General features: G+C 43.2%; 1 protein-coding gene across 4 annotated transcripts in view; it reads left to right on the forward strand.

Annotated features, from left to right (window-relative positions):
• F5 (coagulation factor V) overlaps positions 1–18,150 on the forward strand; it is a 65,935-nt gene that overhangs the window by 24,495 nt on the left and 23,290 nt on the right. For all 4 annotated transcript variants that reach the window (XR_006608873.1, XR_006608871.1, XR_006608872.1 and 1 more), the window contains exons 5-12: positions 1,324–1,467; positions 5,089–5,310; positions 6,693–6,858; positions 11,454–11,631; positions 13,410–13,509; positions 13,798–14,009; positions 15,099–15,249; positions 17,023–17,235. Coding sequence is in view for 1 of the 4 variants with exons in the window: in XM_045087746.1 (XP_044943681.1) it covers positions 1,324–1,467; positions 5,089–5,310; positions 6,693–6,858; positions 11,454–11,631; positions 13,410–13,509; positions 13,798–14,009; positions 15,099–15,249; positions 17,023–17,235 (1,386 nt within the window). In the remaining 3 variants the exon portion in view is untranslated. The remainder of the gene's footprint in view (positions 1–1,323; positions 1,468–5,088; positions 5,311–6,692; positions 6,859–11,453; positions 11,632–13,409; positions 13,510–13,797; positions 14,010–15,098; positions 15,250–17,022; positions 17,236–18,150) is intronic.

Below are 18,150 nucleotides of genomic sequence, written 5' to 3' on the forward strand. Positions count from 1 at the left end.
AAAGTGAGACAAGACAAAACCAGCGAGGAAGACAAACCACAAAGTCTCTTGATCTCAGGGAACAAACCGAGGGTTGCTGGGGGGTGGCGGGATAGGGATGGGGTGGCTGGGGATGGACACTGGGGAGGGTCTGTGCTAGGTGAGTGCTGTGACGTGTAAGCCTGACGATTCACAGACCTGTACCCCTGAAGCAAATAGTACACTGTATGTTAATTAAAAACATAAACAACCACAATAAACTACACTGTGGGAAATGATGTGATAGACTCGCCCCCTGTCCATACATACACACATACACACATTCCTGATTCATTTACTCACTGCACAAATACACATTGGCATTGCCTGGTATATAAAAATACTGTGGTGGCGCTGAAAAATTCAAATTTATAAGAAGCTCTTACTTCATTTTACTTTCATTTACTGCCAGCTGCCTTTCTCAGCTGAGAGAATGGACTAACCTTGACCTCCACAAATTCTTTAACGCCTCATCACACGTACAAGCAAGGTGGCTGTGTGGGACTCGGAGGGTGCCTTGCCTGCTGAGCTGAAGTCTCTGTTCATTGGCCTCTTGACACTCAAGAAAATGAGTACTTTCACTAAAGTCCTGACCATCACCACATTGTTTTCTTCGTGCCTGGTCAAGTTTACCTCTAAATCCCATTCCTCAAGGCTGTGAGATGTCAGAGAAAATCCTTACCATGGCACTAGGATTTTAGCAAGCCCCCGATCACTATTACTTGATAGAGATGCTACTTTTTAAAGATTTATTTGTTGGGGCACCTGGGTGACTCAGTCAGTTAAACATCTTCCTCCAGCTCAGGGTGTAATCCCAGGGTCTTGAGTTTGAGCTTCTCATCAGGCTCCCTGCTCAGTGGGAAGCCTGCTTTTCCCTCTCCCACTCCTCCCCCTGCCTGTGCTCTCTCTGCCTGTCAAATAAATAAATAAAAACTAATAAATAAATAAATAAATAAATAGATAAATATTTATGTCTTTCAGAGAGAGAGAGTGTGTGTGTGCGTGTGAGTTGGGGGAGAGGCAGACAGAGCGGGGAGAATCTCAGGCAGACTCTGTGTCGAGTGTGGAGCCCAATGCGGGGCTTGATCTCTGGACCCTGAGATCCTGACCTGAGCCGACATCAGGAGTCAGCTGCTTAATCAACTGAGTTACCCAGGGGCCCCAAGATACTATTTTTAAAAATAAGAACTTCTTAAAGTTACCATCATGATTGACTTCTTGCCTTAAGTTTTTTGCTGTCTTTGAGTACCTAGTGAGAGTCTTCTGTCTGGGATGCTATTAAAAAGTATGTTCTTCCTTTCATAGGCGCCCTCACTGACAACGGGGTTCAGAAGATGTTTGACAAACAACATGTGCTGATGTTTGCTGTGTTTGATGAAAGCAAGAGCTGGAGCCCGTCATCATCTTTAATGTACACAGTCAATGGCTATGTGAACGGAACAATGCCAGGTAACATGTGGCCGGATGCCATCCAGCCACAGCGGAGTCATCAGTGCCTTTGGTCCGTTGTGTTCCTTGAAGTCCTACAGAAGTTGACCAAACTCATACACACTATTTTTCTTTTCTTTTTTAAGATTTTTATTTGTTTATTTAACAGACAGAGATCACAAGTAGGCAGAGAGGCAGGCAGAGAGAGAGAGGGAGAACAGGCTTCCTGCTGAGCAGAGAACCCGATGTGGGACTCGACCCCAGGATGCTGGGATCATGACCTGAGTCGAAGGCAGAGGCTTTAACCCACTGAGCCACCCAGGTGCCCCCGTACACACTATTTTTCAACTCCTGGTCAGAAAGATAATGTAATCCACTTAAGTGGGTCTCAAGATCCCATCATCTGTTCTTTATTTTGTGTTGGGTGTAGGCTTTTTTTTTTTTTAAAGATTTTATTTATTTTTTTGGCAGACAGAGATCACAAGTAGGCAGAGAGGCAGGCAGAGAGAGAGAGGAGGAAGCAGGCTCCCCACCAAGCAGAGAGCCCGATGCGGGGCTCGTTTCCAGGACCCTGAGATCATGACCTGAGCCGAAGGCAGAGGCTCTAACCCACTGAGCCAACCAAGCACCCTTGGGAATATTTTTTATGTTGACACTATTTTATTTGACCCAATATATCCAAAATGTTATCATTTTAAATTAGGATCAGTATAAAGTTATTTGTGAGATAGTTTACATTCTTTCTCTTTATACTAAATCTCTGAAATTCAGCACACTTTACGCTGATAGTACACCTCATTCCATGTTCAGTAAGCGACAACCATCTCGGACATGTAGCTCTAGACTTTGAACTAATGGTGTCTGAAAGGGTAACAGAAGCCCCCCAGGAGGGCGACTTAAGTATTTAAGAGGTCAAATATAGAGATGGAGCACATGTACAAATGCTGCCCTACTTGGACTCTTGATTCATGAGAGGCCTTGAGATCCAAGAAAGCATTTCTAGAACATTCTTCAGAAGAGTATATTGTTATCATTTGCCAAATTCATGGCTGTTCACTTGTCAAAGTATTATTTTGAGAAAAGATGCATATATGGAGAAATTTTTTTTTCTTTTCAAAAATTTTTATTTAAATTCAATTAACACGTAATGTATTATTGGTTTCAGAGGTCAGCGATTCATCAGTCTTCTATAGAGAAAGAGTGTGCAGCTAACGCACGGGATGTAGGGATGTGAGCAGGTTCCACCTTGCCCTGTGCCTCTAGGAAGACCTGCAAGATACAAGCTCAGTCTTTCCCTCAGTGAGTTCTGTGGTTCTTCTGCATGATGACCATGCCTTCCTCCACAGAGAAAGCCCTACAAAATACAAATTCAAGGTCGATCCCTAGCAGGAAGCATCAACAAAAAGAATGCAAGGAGTGGGGATGAGTAGATCAGGAGAAATACGCCACATACAAAAATACTAGGAGGTTTCAAAAGGCGATGGATGAGTGATGTCCAGTGGCGTGTAGGACATTCACTCTCTGTTTTCATGGAGACTCTTGTGGAAAAGGAAAATCATAGCAACTCTTAAGAGAAAAACAGGGGCTCCTGGGTGGCTCAGTTGGTTAATCATCTGCCTTCGGCTCAGGTCATGATCCCAGGGTCCTGGGATCAAGCCCCGCATCAGGGAGCCTGCTTCTCTCTCCACCTCTGCCTGCCACTCTGCCTGCTCATGTGTGCGCTCTCTCTCTGACCAATAAATAAATAAAACCTTTAAAAAGAGAGAGAGAGAAAGAAAAACAACAAAACTGACTCCCATCCAGACTTCTTCCATCTCTCTGATAGAAATGACTTAGAACCAAAGACCCTGAGGAAAAAGAACGGAAAAATGAAAACATTATTTTATTAAATAATTTCATACTTCATAACACTAAGCTTCTCAGAGGCCATTCTCTGTATTTGACAATCGCAACTGGCTTACTTCCTAAAGACAAAACTTGTCCAAGGTTGAGATCTGGACTTCATTTTTAAATTGTATTCTATTTCATTTGGCTCTCCCTTCCCACCTGGTTTAATACAGATGTACTCAGATGACTCTGGTTGCTACTTAGAGTCCCCAAAACTTCGTCAATTGACGTCTGTCTTAGGATCGGAGTCAAGCCTTGCTCACCTCTCTAGCTTGGTGTGGTCCTTGATAGTTAATTGTCTCAATGTGCCTATTTACAAAAACGGATTAGCCATCCATCCTTGGGCAGAGATTGTTAGGAAGTTTCTTACATATAAAAGACATTGCCAGTGCTATAATGCTTAGAGGGGAGTGGTCAAAGACACATTGTATCTGTGTCCTGGCAGAGTGAATCATTTCTGTAATTTCTGTATTTACATTTTATATTTCTCTAAATGTATAGAAGTCATACAAAAGCAAGTCCTATACAAAAAATTAATAACTTGATCAGGTCATAGAGTTTATGAATTTATAGTCAAAAAGAGTAGTTGGGACTTAAGAGAGGCAGGATAGGGGGCTGTCATTAGTAGAAACAGAAAAGTTAATGCTTCACAATTGCCTCATGGAGCAAGGTAAATCAAGTAAATATGACAAATGCTAATATAGATATGTTAAATGCTTAATCCAGTGTAAGAATTTCTTTGGAGTACATAAACACTTTCGTCAAAGCCTCCTACCTTCTAGCTTCTTGTTCTCACCCATGATTTAGGAATCCCCGCCAGGTTACAGTGGTCTCCTAAAAAATACAAGCTCGTCAGCCTCTCTGTAGGTAAGGGACTGATTCTCAGCTCCATAATGTAGTATCTAAGGGCTATGAATCTGAAATTCAAAACCCAAGCCAAGGATGGGGGCTACGGTTGGAATCTCCCACCGAGCACATTAGCATTTCCCCAGTTACCGTGAGCGCAAAGAAGGAACGAAACTCAGCTTTTATTCTGTTTCCATTACTTCATCCATTCAGTGCTCCTCATGGCCTGGCATAGTGGAAATTTGTCCATTGCATTTAAGGAGAGTCTATACCCCACAGAGTAATTCACTGCATTGTCAGTTAAACAATCAATAGGTGGTTAAAGAAGCAATCAAGAATTCCTAAAGCCTCTTCACATCTTTCCCGTAGGCAGAGCTTTGACCTCTGTCCAGCTGAGAGGATTAGACCCCTGAACTCAGCCTTACCTGATTAGACCTGATTAGACCCCTGAACTCAGCAGGTTCCGGTGACGCCTTCCGGCTGAGCACAAATTGATTCTAAAGAATGACCAATTGCCCAGGCTTTCAGACGGCTTTCCCAGTTTCAACAGTGAAAATCCTGCACCCTGGGAAACTCCTCAGTACCACGTAGACCAGGATGGTTGGTGACCTACGTGGTTCCCTCCTTGGCTTAATCCCTTAGCAATCAATCCTTGTGTTTCTGAGCTAACTTTGCTCATCTCCAGGCTCTGTTGTTGGCTCTCGAGCACCAGTCATTGCCGTGAGCTGTGATTGCTTGTTTGCCCAGCACTCTGATGTCCATGCTGCCAGGGCAGGAGGCACAGCAGGAGGGTGGTCTGTACCCCCAGAAACAATGGCTGATGCACAGCAGGTGCTCAGTACGTACCTGGTGAGTGAGTTGTTCATTACAGAGCGCTGACTGCCTGTTGTTCCCCGCTTCCCCCCTCAGATATCACAGTTTGCGCCCATGACCAGGTTAGTTGGCATCTCATCGGAATGAGTTCCGGCCCAGAGCTGTTCTCCATTCATTTCAACGGCCAGGTCTTGGAGCAGAATCATCATAAGATCTCGGCTATCACCCTTGTCAGTGCTACATCCACTACTGCAAACATGACTATGAGCCCAGAGGGAAAGTGGATCATATCTTCTCTCGTCCCAAGACATTTTCAAGGTAAGAAATTCTTCCAACAGTTTTGCTTGTGAGTATAGGATCTTTCCAGCCCCAGCACAAATCCCCTCATTCTCCTTTGCCTTTTCAAGCCACCCATGCTCCAGACATAGTGCCTTCGTCCTGAGAACAGAATCTCATTATTCTGCGCTTAGACTTTAACACATGAGTTGGAATAGAGGAAGTGGAGGAATTGACAAAGATTTCCTAAAATGAGGCAAAAGCTGAAAAAGGGTCTACTTCCTCAAAAGGATAAAAAGGGAAGGAAGTAAATGCATACATAGAGTTATTCTTCTTTGGGCTATTTAGTATTCAGCTAAAGAAAAAAACCTAAGTGCTAGAACAAATCAAACATCTGTAAATTTATGGAAGCACTAAGTTACAGAAAGCGCAAAAGATTGAACATGGAAAAATTATCTTTTATAAGAAGGTGGACACAAAGCCTGGCACAAAGAGTAACCCACTGGATGTATGTTGAATAGAAAAAGCATAGTATTTAACTAGCTAAGGAGTGGACTTTAAGGAACATGGGTAAGTTTTGGTGGGAAAAAGAGTCAGCCCAGGTTGTTACATGGTATCTTGTAAATAAAATAACTAATTGTTCTATTACACATTGTTGCTTGAAAACTGTTGGGAATACCCCTGAAACAAATAATACATTATATGTTAATAATAAATAAATAATGTGTAAATAAATAATAAAAATAATAAATAAAACTTTTGGGAAGAGGGTCTGTGTCAACAGAGACCAAAATGTAAGTAAGTGATATCACTACAGGAAATAATTTTCTTACCAAAACAATGTATGTAAAAGCCAGACACATAAGAAAGAGACACTTCAGTGGGATCATTTTGTTTTCTGTTTGCACTGAGCAGTCAAAATTATATTCAAAGTCATGAAATTGTCACAATACCCTCGGTAGAGTCCCCCATAATAATAAAACAACAACAGCAAAACTATCATCATTGACATTAAGCAATATGTATATTAACTTGTTTAATTCTTAACAATAATTTTATATAGTATGTGCTTGCATTATCTCCATTCTACAAATAAAGGGACAGATGATGGGAAAAATGAGAACTCAACAAGACTTAAGTCATAAGATTTTAAGGATCTGGAAATTACATTTTTTTTCCTCTGAAAGAAATGAAATCTTTTCATGTTTTTTCTTTAACCCATCTTCTCTTTCCTTTGCTTTTAATTCTTACCCCTTTCTCTATGGTACTGAAAGAGCTGCAGACCAAAATGTCCAGAAGTTGTCTGAGCAGCACTTTTGCTGTAATTACTTAAATCTTCCACAAATTTATTTAAAAGATAGACATTTGGATTGGCCGTAATTTCTTCTCTCAAATCCTTTCATTGCCTTTGTATTCTAATTCAGCTGGGATGCAGGCTCACATTGACATTAAAAACTGTGCGAAGAAAACCAGGAATCCTAAGAAACTAACTCGTGACCAGAGGCGGCACATGAAGAGGTGGGAATACTTCATTGCTGCGGAGGAAGTCATCTGGGACTACGCACCTGTAATACCAGTGAATATGGACAAGTGAGTTCTGGGGTTCTTACCACTGTGTGAAGGTTCAGGGGTCTTAGAAGCATGGGGTGAAATGCCATGAGTTGACTGCTCTCAGGGGTATGCATGCATTGGTTTCAGCTCTTTTTGTCCAAATCAATCTGGAATTACTCTAAACTCCCCATGGGAACTCAGCAGCATGAGAGTAGGAACAGTAGTAGTAGTAGTAGTAGTAACAATAATAGTAGTAGTAGTCGCAGCAGCAGCAACAGTAGTAGTAGTAACAGTAGTAACAGTAGTAGGAGGAGGGGGAGTAACAATAATAGTAGTAGTAGTAGCAGTAGCAGCAGCAGCAACAGCAGTAGTACTAGTAGTAACAGTAGTAACAGTAGGAGTAGTAGTAGGAGTAGTAGTAGCAGCAGCAGCAACAGTCTTACTAGCAATAGCGCTACCCACTTGTTGGATGCTTGCTATTGCCAAGCACCATGTGAAACATTTACTATGAGTTTTACTTTAACTCTCCAAGTTAGAAACAGCTTTTATTTTATTCTGTAGATTAGAAAAGATGTCAGAGAGAGTAAGAAATTTGGAAATTCAAATAACCTTAACACTTGAAAAATACTCAAGTTCACTCACAATAAGAGAAGTGCAAATTAAACTCCACTGAGACATGATTTTCCAGCTCGCAGACTCACAAAATCTGCTGACATAATCTCTTGGCTAGGCTGTAGGAGAAAGTGCTATCATACATTGTTGGTGGGACAATAATCTGATGCAGCCAGTCAAGAAGACGATTCGACAATAGGTATCGCCATTACAAACACACGTGCTCACAGTGATAAATGCGTGTGTCCTCGGACCCAGCAGTTGTACTCTGGGAATTTGCTATGTAGGTGTATCGTTCACATATGAAGTGATGTATGTACTGGATATTTACTGCTACACTGTGAGTAGTGGCAATGGTTTGAAAACAACCTGAAATGTCCTTCAGTAGGAAATGAGTTTAACAAATTATGACACATCCATATGATGGACTACTATGCATCTGTTTTCAAAAAAGGACGTAAACACTCCCTATATACTAGTATAAAAAGTTCTCCAAGTTATGTTATTAGATTAAGAGGTCAAGAGAAGTAAAAATGGCAGAAGAGGAGGTCCCCTGCCCATATCCCTCCACAGCAAGAGTGATTTGACAGCTATCCACAAACAGAAGTACTTCTGTGACAGCTTTGGGATCCAGGTAGATTTGAGAAATTGCAAGACCTTCCTAACAGAAGCCAAGACCAAGGAAGGATATTTTGAGAAGGCACGTCATGCTTAGATGGTAGATTCACTGATGGTGCTCCCAGCTACAAACTTGGAAGCAACCTTGTCCCATTATGGACTCAGCTACTGCCCCACTTGACCTTGGTCTTGACACCAGCATCATTTGCCAAAGGACCCAGAAGTCACACCTGACCATGACCCTGAAGGGTGGCCTACAGAACTTGGATGGTGTATGTATCTTAAAGTGGCCCTGTAACCAGCTCCAGCCCTGGAATAGTCCTGCCAGCTCAGGGACTTTCAGGAAATCCCATCCATCCATGCCCCAGGAGGCTGGTCTGCAGACCTCGGTCCCACTGCAAATCTTGAAGCATCACTGTAACCCCGCTCCAGCTCTCCCAACTGCGGTCTTGCCCACCAAGGGATATACCCAATGACCTGATGGGAACCTTCTCAAGGACCAGATGGGAGCCACACCCATCAAAAAACCTAATAACAGCACTGCCATTTCCAGACTCCACTATAAACCTTGAAATAAGCCACTACCCCAGCACTAGCTCTACTGACCAAGGTCCTAGAGACAGTTGTATCTGCCCAGAGACTTGACAGGATCCATGCCCGCCTGACCCCCTGGTAAAAGGCCCACTAACCACAGATGCCACTCTAGGTTCAGAAGCAGCCACATGACCTGGTTCCAGCTTCACTCAGCTGTGATCACAGAGGCAATCCCAGCAGCCCAGAGACTTGACAGGAGAAGGTCTTTACCTGACAAAATCAGTCAGTAAAGACCAGAAGAAGTTGTTTACTCCTTCAAATGTACATGAATACAAGGCTACACGAATCACAAAAAATCAGGCAAAAATGACACCATGAAAGGAAACTAATAAAGCTCAAATAACCAATGTGAAAGAAATTGAGATCTACAAATTGACAAAAATTCAAAAACAATTATCTTAAGTGAGGGACAAGAGGACAGGTAGGCAAAGAAATGAAATCAGGGGGACGCCTGGGTGGCTCAGTGGGTTAAAGCCTCTGCCTTCAGCTCAGGTCATGATCCCAGAGTCCTGGGATCGAGTCCTGCATCGGGCTCTCTGCTCAGCGGGGAGCCTGCTTCCTCCTCTCTCTGACTGCTTCTCTGCCTACTTGTGGTCTCTGTCTGTCAAATAAATAAATAAAATCTTTAAAAAAAAAAAAAGAAAGAAAGAAATGAAATCAGGAAAACAATGCATGAATAAAATAAGTGTAACAAATAAATAAAAACCATAAAAAATAACCAGAGAACCTGGAACTGAAAGATATAATGACAGAATTTTAAAAATTCAGTAGAGAACTTCAGTAGCAGACTTGATCATGCAGAAGAAAGATTCAGCAAACTCAAAAATAGGTAATTTAAAATTATTCAGTTATAACGACAAAAAACGAGGTGGAGAATGGAAAAGAATAAAGCAAGCTCACATGACTTATATTTACCGTCCAATATATGCATTATGAGAGTCCCAAAAGGAGAATTAATGAAGGGGTAGAAAGCTTATACAAAGATAATGACTACAAATGGGATTCTTGATCTTGGAGTTGTGAGTTCAAGCCTCACATTGGGTGCAGAGATTGTTAAAAATAAAATCTTAAAAAAATAATAAATTTTTTTTAAATCAGCAAAGAATCTAAATTGACATTTTTCCAAAGAAGACATACAATTGGAAAATAGATATGTGAAAAGGTGTTCAACATCACTAGTTGTTAGGGAAATACAAATCATATCCACAATGAGATTATCACCTCACACCTGTGAGGAAGGCTACTACAAAAAAGTGGTAACCAGGGTTGGTGAGGGTGTGAAGAAAATGGAACTTTGTACAGTGTTGGTAAGAATATAAATTGGTATGACCATTATGGAAAATAGTGAGAAGGCTCCTCCAAAAATTAAAAATAGAAGTACTGTATGATCCAGCAATTCCACTTCTGAATTATATCCAAGGGAAATGAAGTCAATATCTTAAAGAGGTATCTGCATTCCATGTCCACGGCAGCATTATTCACAATGGCTAAGATATGGAAACAACCTGAGCATCTGTTGATGGATGGATGGATAAAGAAAATATTACACACATGCAGGAATATTACTCAGTCTTAAAAAAGAAGAAAGCCTGCCATTCAAGACAATGTGGATGAACCTGTAGAAGATCGTGCTAAGACACGTTCCAGACACAAAATGACAAATGCTGCGTGAGGTGATGAAAGTGTTAATTAGCGTAACTGTGTTTATCACATATACACATACATAAATCATCATGTTATACTTCTCAAATATATACAGCTGTCAAAATCACCTCAATGAGGCTGGGGAAATGCAAAAAAAAAAAAAGTCAAGTTTCCTTTTCTTAAAGGGATGAGGGTATAAGAATATTTATATTTGCAAGTCACATTTCCATATTTATGCATAAAAATGCTCTGGAATGATACATATGAAATTAATGCAAGTGAATATCTAGAAAATACAGGGATGGTCAGGGAGGTGGGGTTGATGGGAAAAATACGTGAGTGAGAGCTTTCTTCTGTAATCAAAATCATGTGAATGTATTTGCTATTCAAAAAATTTGACTGAGAAAAAGAGCAAAAAAGGAACTTGCTCAAGATTATATAATACTATTTGATGGAACTGAGTAAGATTCCAGGGCTCTGGCAATAGTGTGTGCCTTTTATTGTGCAGAATATATGCAGAAAATGAGTAAATTCTATCACAGAACTTCTGTTTTTGCAAACTAAGGCAATAAAGAGGACCAAAAGGAAAAGTGGTTCCTGTTGCAGACCCAAGTCTTGTATCGAGTTGCTACAGAAGACGAGTGGAGATGGTTGCTCTTTAGTTGGCACTTGGATTGGATGGCTGATAGGAGGGTGAGCCCAACAGCACAGAACTCTGACTAATGAAGATAGTCAAAGCTTCCAGGTGTGGGGCATAACTTTTAGAGATCAAGAAATATCCGGGAAGTCAATAAAGTTACCATAAATTAAGTCATAACAAAGACTTGAGAAAAATTCACAGTACATCCTCTCCTTTCTTTTGGATAGACATTTTCCCAGAGACGTCTAAGGTCTTTATAGTGACCAGAGTGACAGGAGGTTCTAAGTAGCTGTTTCTAACCAGGCCTGCAACTTTGTCAGTGTTGCAGGAGACAAAGGTTTCTGGTTTTCCAGCTAAAGAGCAGATATTGGGACTTTGCAAACCACATTATGAATTTATTTTTAGAAAACTAGCATTTTTAGCTAATCCAAGAACAGAACTTCTAAACACAAGGAGTTTCAAAATCGTAAGGGGTCTTTACTTGAGCAGATGGTTTAATTTTTCTAAAAATTCATTTCACTTTAAGAAAATACAGATCTCTGCATTTGGATAATTTCTCAAACCAAATTGGAAAACATTATAAGAAGGTTGTCTACAAACAGTATCAAGATGAATCTTTCACTAAACGTATGGAGAATGATAATATCAAAGAAGACGGGATCTTGGGCCCGATTATCAGAGCCCAGGTCAGAGACACACTCAAAGTAAGTAACAGAAAAATAGAACCGTGGGAGAAATTAAATAGAAAAGACAGTTTATAAGCACTGGTTCTTTGTAGTAAAAAGAAAAATATGTCCATGTAGTTTTTAATTCAAATGCAACTTTAGTTTCTATGTAGTATTTGCTCTGATTTATAGCCTACCTCATAATACAAAGAATCTGCGACAATTTACCAAATTATAAAGGAATAAAACAAAGAGCCAATGTAATTGAGGTGAAGTGTGATATGGGGACAAAGAAAATATAGCCATGGGTAAGTATACACATGCCATGTGCTGCTTTTTTTTTTTTTTTAATATTTCTCACTTAATCTTTTTTTAAATTCTTTTATTAACATAGGATGTATTATTTGTTTCAGGGGTACAGGTCTGTGATTTGTCAGTCTTATACAATTCACAGCACACCGTATGCTTCTATAAGGGTTCCTACAAGTTTCGTCCAAAGTTTTCTAGCATCCAAGTAAAATATGTCAGGGCAAGATTCACAAAAGTCATAAACAAACATAATTCCCCTTGATACTGAGACCAGTTTCCCCCATGGATCCTTAAAAAGAGGATGCTGTATAATACAGCGGGTAGAGTCTGTGATAGCATCCCTACAACTGGTTTAATAAATAAGTTGCTGGGGCCCCTGGGTGGCTCAGTCGGTTGAGCATCCAACTCTAGACTTTGTCTCAGGTCCTGATCTCAGGGTCCTGAGATGGAGACTTGCCTCTAGCTACATGCTCGGCTGGGGGGTCTGCTCGAGATCCTCTCTCCCCCTCTGCCCCTCCTGCACCACATGTCCACTCTCTCTCTCTCTCTGAAATGCATAAATAAATCTTAAGTAAATGAATGAGTGAATCAGTCACATAGCTTTGTAAAATAAATGTTTGTCATTATAGCTGAGAACAGAACAGTAAATCCAATTGAGTATAAACAAGTCACCATTGTGCTCTTGGTATGTAGTTCTCCCTTGGCTGGTCTCTGATGGGGATAAATTTAGACATGACTCAAGAGCACCGAGTGTTCTTCAGACAGCTCTCTTTAAAAATGTGCCCCATCATTGTGCTTTTGGTAGGAGCTGGGCGGCAAAGACTGCAGACTGCAAACGTTGGCAAGATTCTAGACGCAGGTCGTCTGCAGAGTAAGGGGGATCCAAATGCTTAGGCAGTCAACCAATGGAAGGCGAGAGAAGGTCCTCGCTTGAAGATTAAGGAGCATGGCTGGGGCCCCTGAGTCGATCCTGCCCCTCCCCTCACCCCTTTGCCCGCACACAGGGCATTTTTGCTCAGTTACATTCCCTACAGACGAGAGCGCAGCCCTTCTCTGTGCTTCTCCCCCTTCCCTCATTTCTGAGCTCGCCCATCCTTTTTACGTGCTTTCTAGCGGTGTGCCTCTGCCTCGCCATCTGTGTGCCATCTGTGTGCCCCTCAGAAAGGGACACCGAGGACAGTGTCCCGGGGATCTGCCAGGTGGAGGGCATCGCGGTCTAAAGAGAAGGAACAGAGCTGAAGGCGCACGTGGTCGAACCCAGGGAGGGGCAGGGGCCTGGGGTCGGACTGGGAAGGGCGCTGGGCTGTGGGAAGGCCACTCGGAAGGGCAGACTTCTCTCTCCGGTTGCCCCTCCCCGCGGGGTGGAGCGGCCTGGAAGGTTCGCGGCCACAGGAGAGGTTGCGGCCCAGGCAAGCGCACAGGCTCCCGCGCGGCCGGGGGCGCCGGCGCCGAGTCGGTTCTCGCGACCCGACCGAGGCCCGGAGTCAGGGGTCTGGGTTGCCTTCCAGATCGTGTTCAAGAACATGGCCAGCCGCGTCTACAGCATCTATCCGCACGGAGTGACCTTCTCTCCGCACGAAGACGACGCCAACGCGTCGCTGGCTTCAGGTGCGGACGGGGTCGGCCCAGGGCAGCCGCGCCTCTGCCCGCCCGCTGTGCCCTGCCCTGCCCGGCTCGGCGACACGGCCCCAGCGGCCCGGTGGCGGTCGCTCCCGCGCGGTGCCCCCCGCCCTGTCACCTGCTGGTGCCCGGGGCCGCCACCCGCGGCGCGATCGCGGCCTCTCCGGGGCGTCGGGCCTCTCCGGGCTCCCGAGGGCGGGTGGGTTCCGGCCAGAGCTCCGGCTCGCGGCCCCGCGCGATCCTCCGGAACGGAACGGTCCGCCTGTCTCCCTCCAGACAACACGACCATGGTCAGGGCCGTCCGACCCGGGGAGACGCACACGTACAAGTGGAACATCCTGGAGTCCGACGAGCCCACAGAGCACGACGCGCAGTGCCTGACGAGGCCCTATTACAGCCACGTGGACGTCACCAGGGACATCGCGTCCGGCCTCATCGGCCTCCTGCTCATTTGCAAGAGCCGCTCCCTGGACAAACGAGGCATCCAGGTACCCCGTCCGCGGACGGGCCCTGCAGAAACCCCAGAGCTTGGTGGGCTGGAGCAGATCCGGTCTCCAGGCTCAGTGACGGGGCTTCGCCTTCTAGAGAACAGAATACTATGTGGCCCTCTCTAACGCCAGTGGGACAACATGTATTCCTTTGTTGTTTGTTCGTTTCTGTTTTTGCTTGTCTATTTTCATGTAGATTCTCACTCTAGAGGGCAGTTCTGCAACGTGACACCATATTTTGTTGTAGTTTGAAATTCCAGGTCTTCTGTATGTCATCAGCAAGCCACTTAGCTCTCTTAATTTCTTCCTTTTATTAAATGGGTAATACCCTCCTAAAAAAATTTTTGCAGGGTTGTTTTGGGGCTCAGCGAGATGCCACCTGGTAAAAGTGTAAAGCACTCTGCCAATCCTTGTTCTATTTAGAGACCTGGACCGGGGAGAAATAAGAGGGAGAATACTTTGGAGACATAAAATCTGGTGAAGTTGGACCCAGACAATGGTCCATCTCTAGTGATACTAAATTATAGACACAAAAGTGAACAAAGACACGGATCTTCATTGGAAAATAATAGTCCCATGCTATTAACTTAAAATTCTGATCAGGCTAAGCTATAATCAAAGAAGTTCATCCTAAGGCATACACAATAAATAAATGTCTGGAAAAATCAGAAATGGACCTTTGGAAGACCTTAATTTATTGAGCGAGGAAAGGAAACAGGTAGGGAGAGGTAGAAAGCGTTCCTATTGCAACCTTCTGTTTTCTCCTTGCAACTATGTGGAGCATGTCTAGTCAGTCATCCGGGTGGACAGGTGTCCACTCACAGAGATAAAACAGAATTATAACTGCCATGAGGAGATAGAATTTTTCTATTAGGATGTTTTAGTCTCTGAATTTTCTGATCTGCTCTGTTTGTCTTTGCATATTACCTTTGGCTCTAACAAAGGCTTTGTACAAAATGGGCTGTCATAAATGCCAGACTTTGGGGCTGCGGTGGCCCCAAGACTGTGCCTCTTTGGTTTCGGAGAACTCAGTGCTGTGGGTCCTCTGCTGGGACGTTGATCACCAAGCAGGGCACGTTTCCCCTCCAGAGGGCAGCAGACATCGAGCAGCAGGCCGTGTTTGCAGTGTTTGATGAGAACAAGAGCTGGTACATTGAGGACAACATCAACAAGTTCTGTGAAAATCCCGACAAGGTGAAACGGGACGACCCCAAGTTTTACGAATCAAACATCATGAGCAGTAAGTCCCGTCACTACTTTTGTCCATCAGTTTTTCCCTCCCATGCTTGAAGGATGACTGTGCATGAAGGCAGAGGCACGGGTTAGAATTCAATCGCCACCCAGACATTTGGGGACGAAGTTACTGGGGAATACTAGAGCAGCCGTCCTATGACCAGAGGCTAAAAGCTGTTTCTTCTTAGGAAGTCTTCTTGGCCTCAAGCTCCAAATGTGCATGTGCGTTTACACACATGCTCTGGGCTCGTCCACTCTGGAGGAACAGGGTGAGAGCGGGGTGTTGAGGAAGGGGCTCCAGGCCTTTGTCAGTGGTATGTGGGGTTTTAGACTGCGTACAAGCTGAACGGGCTCCATGGCCGGAGCAAAAACAAGGTAAGTAGTCCGAAACTAGGTGGTCGCATTAAATGGAGGCAAAATGCAGATGGGGAGCCAGAGTCTTAAAAAGCCAATTCATGAAGAGGTTTGAAGTGAGAGGTAGGAAGTTCAGAACAGAAGGAATTCCCTGAGCCAAAGTTCTGGCATTTGCTGTGGTTTTCAGTGCCAGCGCCTAAAGCCACTGCTATGAGAAGTCTGAGAGAAATGGCACTGAGCCTGCTAAAAGCAAACTTTGCCATGGGTGTCAAGGTTCCCACCACTGTTCCTCAGAGTCAAGAGCCATTACGATCACTTTCTCTGATATGAATGATGGAATTCTCAGAACAGGCAGGTGTCCTGAAAATAATTCCAAACAGGGAGTTACTCAGCTTTCTTTGCATAATTTCATTTTGGGCAGTGAATCTGTCATAGTTTTAGGCTAATGTTATCCATTAGAAATTCTGCATGAGCCACAAATATAATTTTAAAATTTCTAGTAACCATATGAAAACTTAAAGTGAACTATATCCCAAATATTATCATTTCAACATATAATCGATATAAAAATGGATGAGATTGGCTTTCTTTATTTCGCACTAGGTCTCTGAAATCTGGTGTGTATTTTATACTTACAGCACATTTCAATCCAGATTATCCACATTTCAACTGCTCAATAGCCACTTGTAGTCAGCGCCCACTGTATCAGACAGGACAGCTATAGACCATTTAGAAGAGCCTCCCAAATGAAATACAAACTAAAAACATATTATGTCATTAAGTGCTCCCTGGTGCCAGGCATCACTTTAGTATCTGGGCCAGAGTGGTGGCACAGGCAGAGGTGGGCCCTGTGATTTAGCACCATGCTTAGAACCTAAGTAAATAAAGATACTGCCTTTGAAAAATAATCAAAATGTGTGAACTTAATACTTGATTGAAAACTATAGATTATCTCAATGTTAAGAGGATGTAATTAAAGCTGCAAAATGTGCTAAATCTGCCTGCCTGTGAGGGACACTATCTCTTACTCACTAATCAATGTGTCAAGGTGAATTGCTTATATTATGCTTCCCTTCCAGGAAGACTCATTCTAGATAATATTGTAAGTTGAGGTTTAGACCATCTTTAAAAGTTGAGTGTGGAAAACAGAATTTGATACACACTTGACCAATGAATGAGTAAGTCAATGGGAATGAAAGGCTTTATCTTTCTCCTGATACTTCTCCCTTGGCTAACGTAGGGAAAATAAGTTCTCATTTGGGAAGTCTGAGTTTGATGTAGTCACATGTTAGACAGGCTGGTGATGCTTATCGTAATCACTGCTTTGCTACAACCAAGTTAATATTGGGACATTAATCAAGGGTATCATTCAACACATGTCCTTTTGTTGGCGGAGGCTTCATGTTAATGGATTTTCCTCCTTCAGCGATCAATGGCTATGTCCCTGAGAGTATACCCACACTCGGATTCTGCTATGATGACACCGTCCAGTGGCACTTCTGCAGTGTAGGAACCCAGGATGACATTTTGACCATTCACTTCACCGGGCACTCATTCATCTATGGAAAGAGACATGAGGACACCTTGACCCTCTTCCCCATGCGTGGGGAATCTGTGACGGTCACCATGGATAATGTTGGTAAGAGCCTGGACACTCAGAGAGGAACCTCTGATCTATTAAGGTCTGCTACAGCTTCCCAAGCTACCATAGTTCCTCAGTTTATCTTTCTGATCCCATACAGACTTTCCTTTCAGTACTTCTCATGATTTCTCTTTGGGGAATTAATTACTTAAATGGACCCAGTCCTTTCATGTGGGCTCCATTCATCCTTCTCTGTGCTACGTGAGAAGGAAAGACGCAACAGCAAAAAGATAAGGCGTGACTTTGAGGAGGAGGCATGAACATTCAGCCACAAAAGAGTGTTCTTTGATCAAAATGGCCTTTTCCATTTCTAGGGCTAGCCACACCACTGTGGGTTAGTTAGTAATCAGATACAATACCTCGGAGGGTGGGGTTTGGAGCTCCTCGGATGTGCTCGGGGACTCAGTGTCTGTGTAACCTTGGACAAGTTCCTTGACCACACTGAGCTTCCCGTATTCATCTCCAAAACACAATCACACTTTACAGGGTTGCTTTGACCGTGAATTGTCATATGTACCAAATGCCTAGCGCTCAGCAGACACTCAACAAGTGTAACTGTTGGAGACGCCCCAGCACATCTGTATGTCAGGAAATAATGCCATTTCAAAGAGATTCAAAATTGCCTTCGAACCACCTGAGTCATTCATTGCTTAGAAATACATCTTACATCATCCACCCCGTCAGTCCAATTTTCAAACGAGATGTGCAACCAACAAGATGTTTATGATAGCTAAAGCCTACTTTATTTTTAACTTTTTCCTTTTTAAATATATTCTAAAACAGTGACTCTTAAACTATCTGTGCTAAGCGTTTTCTCCCTCACTGACCAGCACTTTCAGTCTGTATTGTCATATGAGATAAAGGCACTGATCACATATCACATTGGGTGCACAGCAATGTCAGTTTGCTGAA

Source organism: Mustela putorius, unplaced genomic scaffold (genome assembly GCF_011764305.1).
Source record: "Mustela putorius furo isolate JIRA1106 unplaced genomic scaffold, ASM1176430v1.1 tig00001451_pilon_pilon_pilon, whole genome shotgun sequence".
NCBI lineage: Eukaryota > Metazoa > Chordata > Mammalia > Carnivora > Mustelidae > Mustela > Mustela putorius.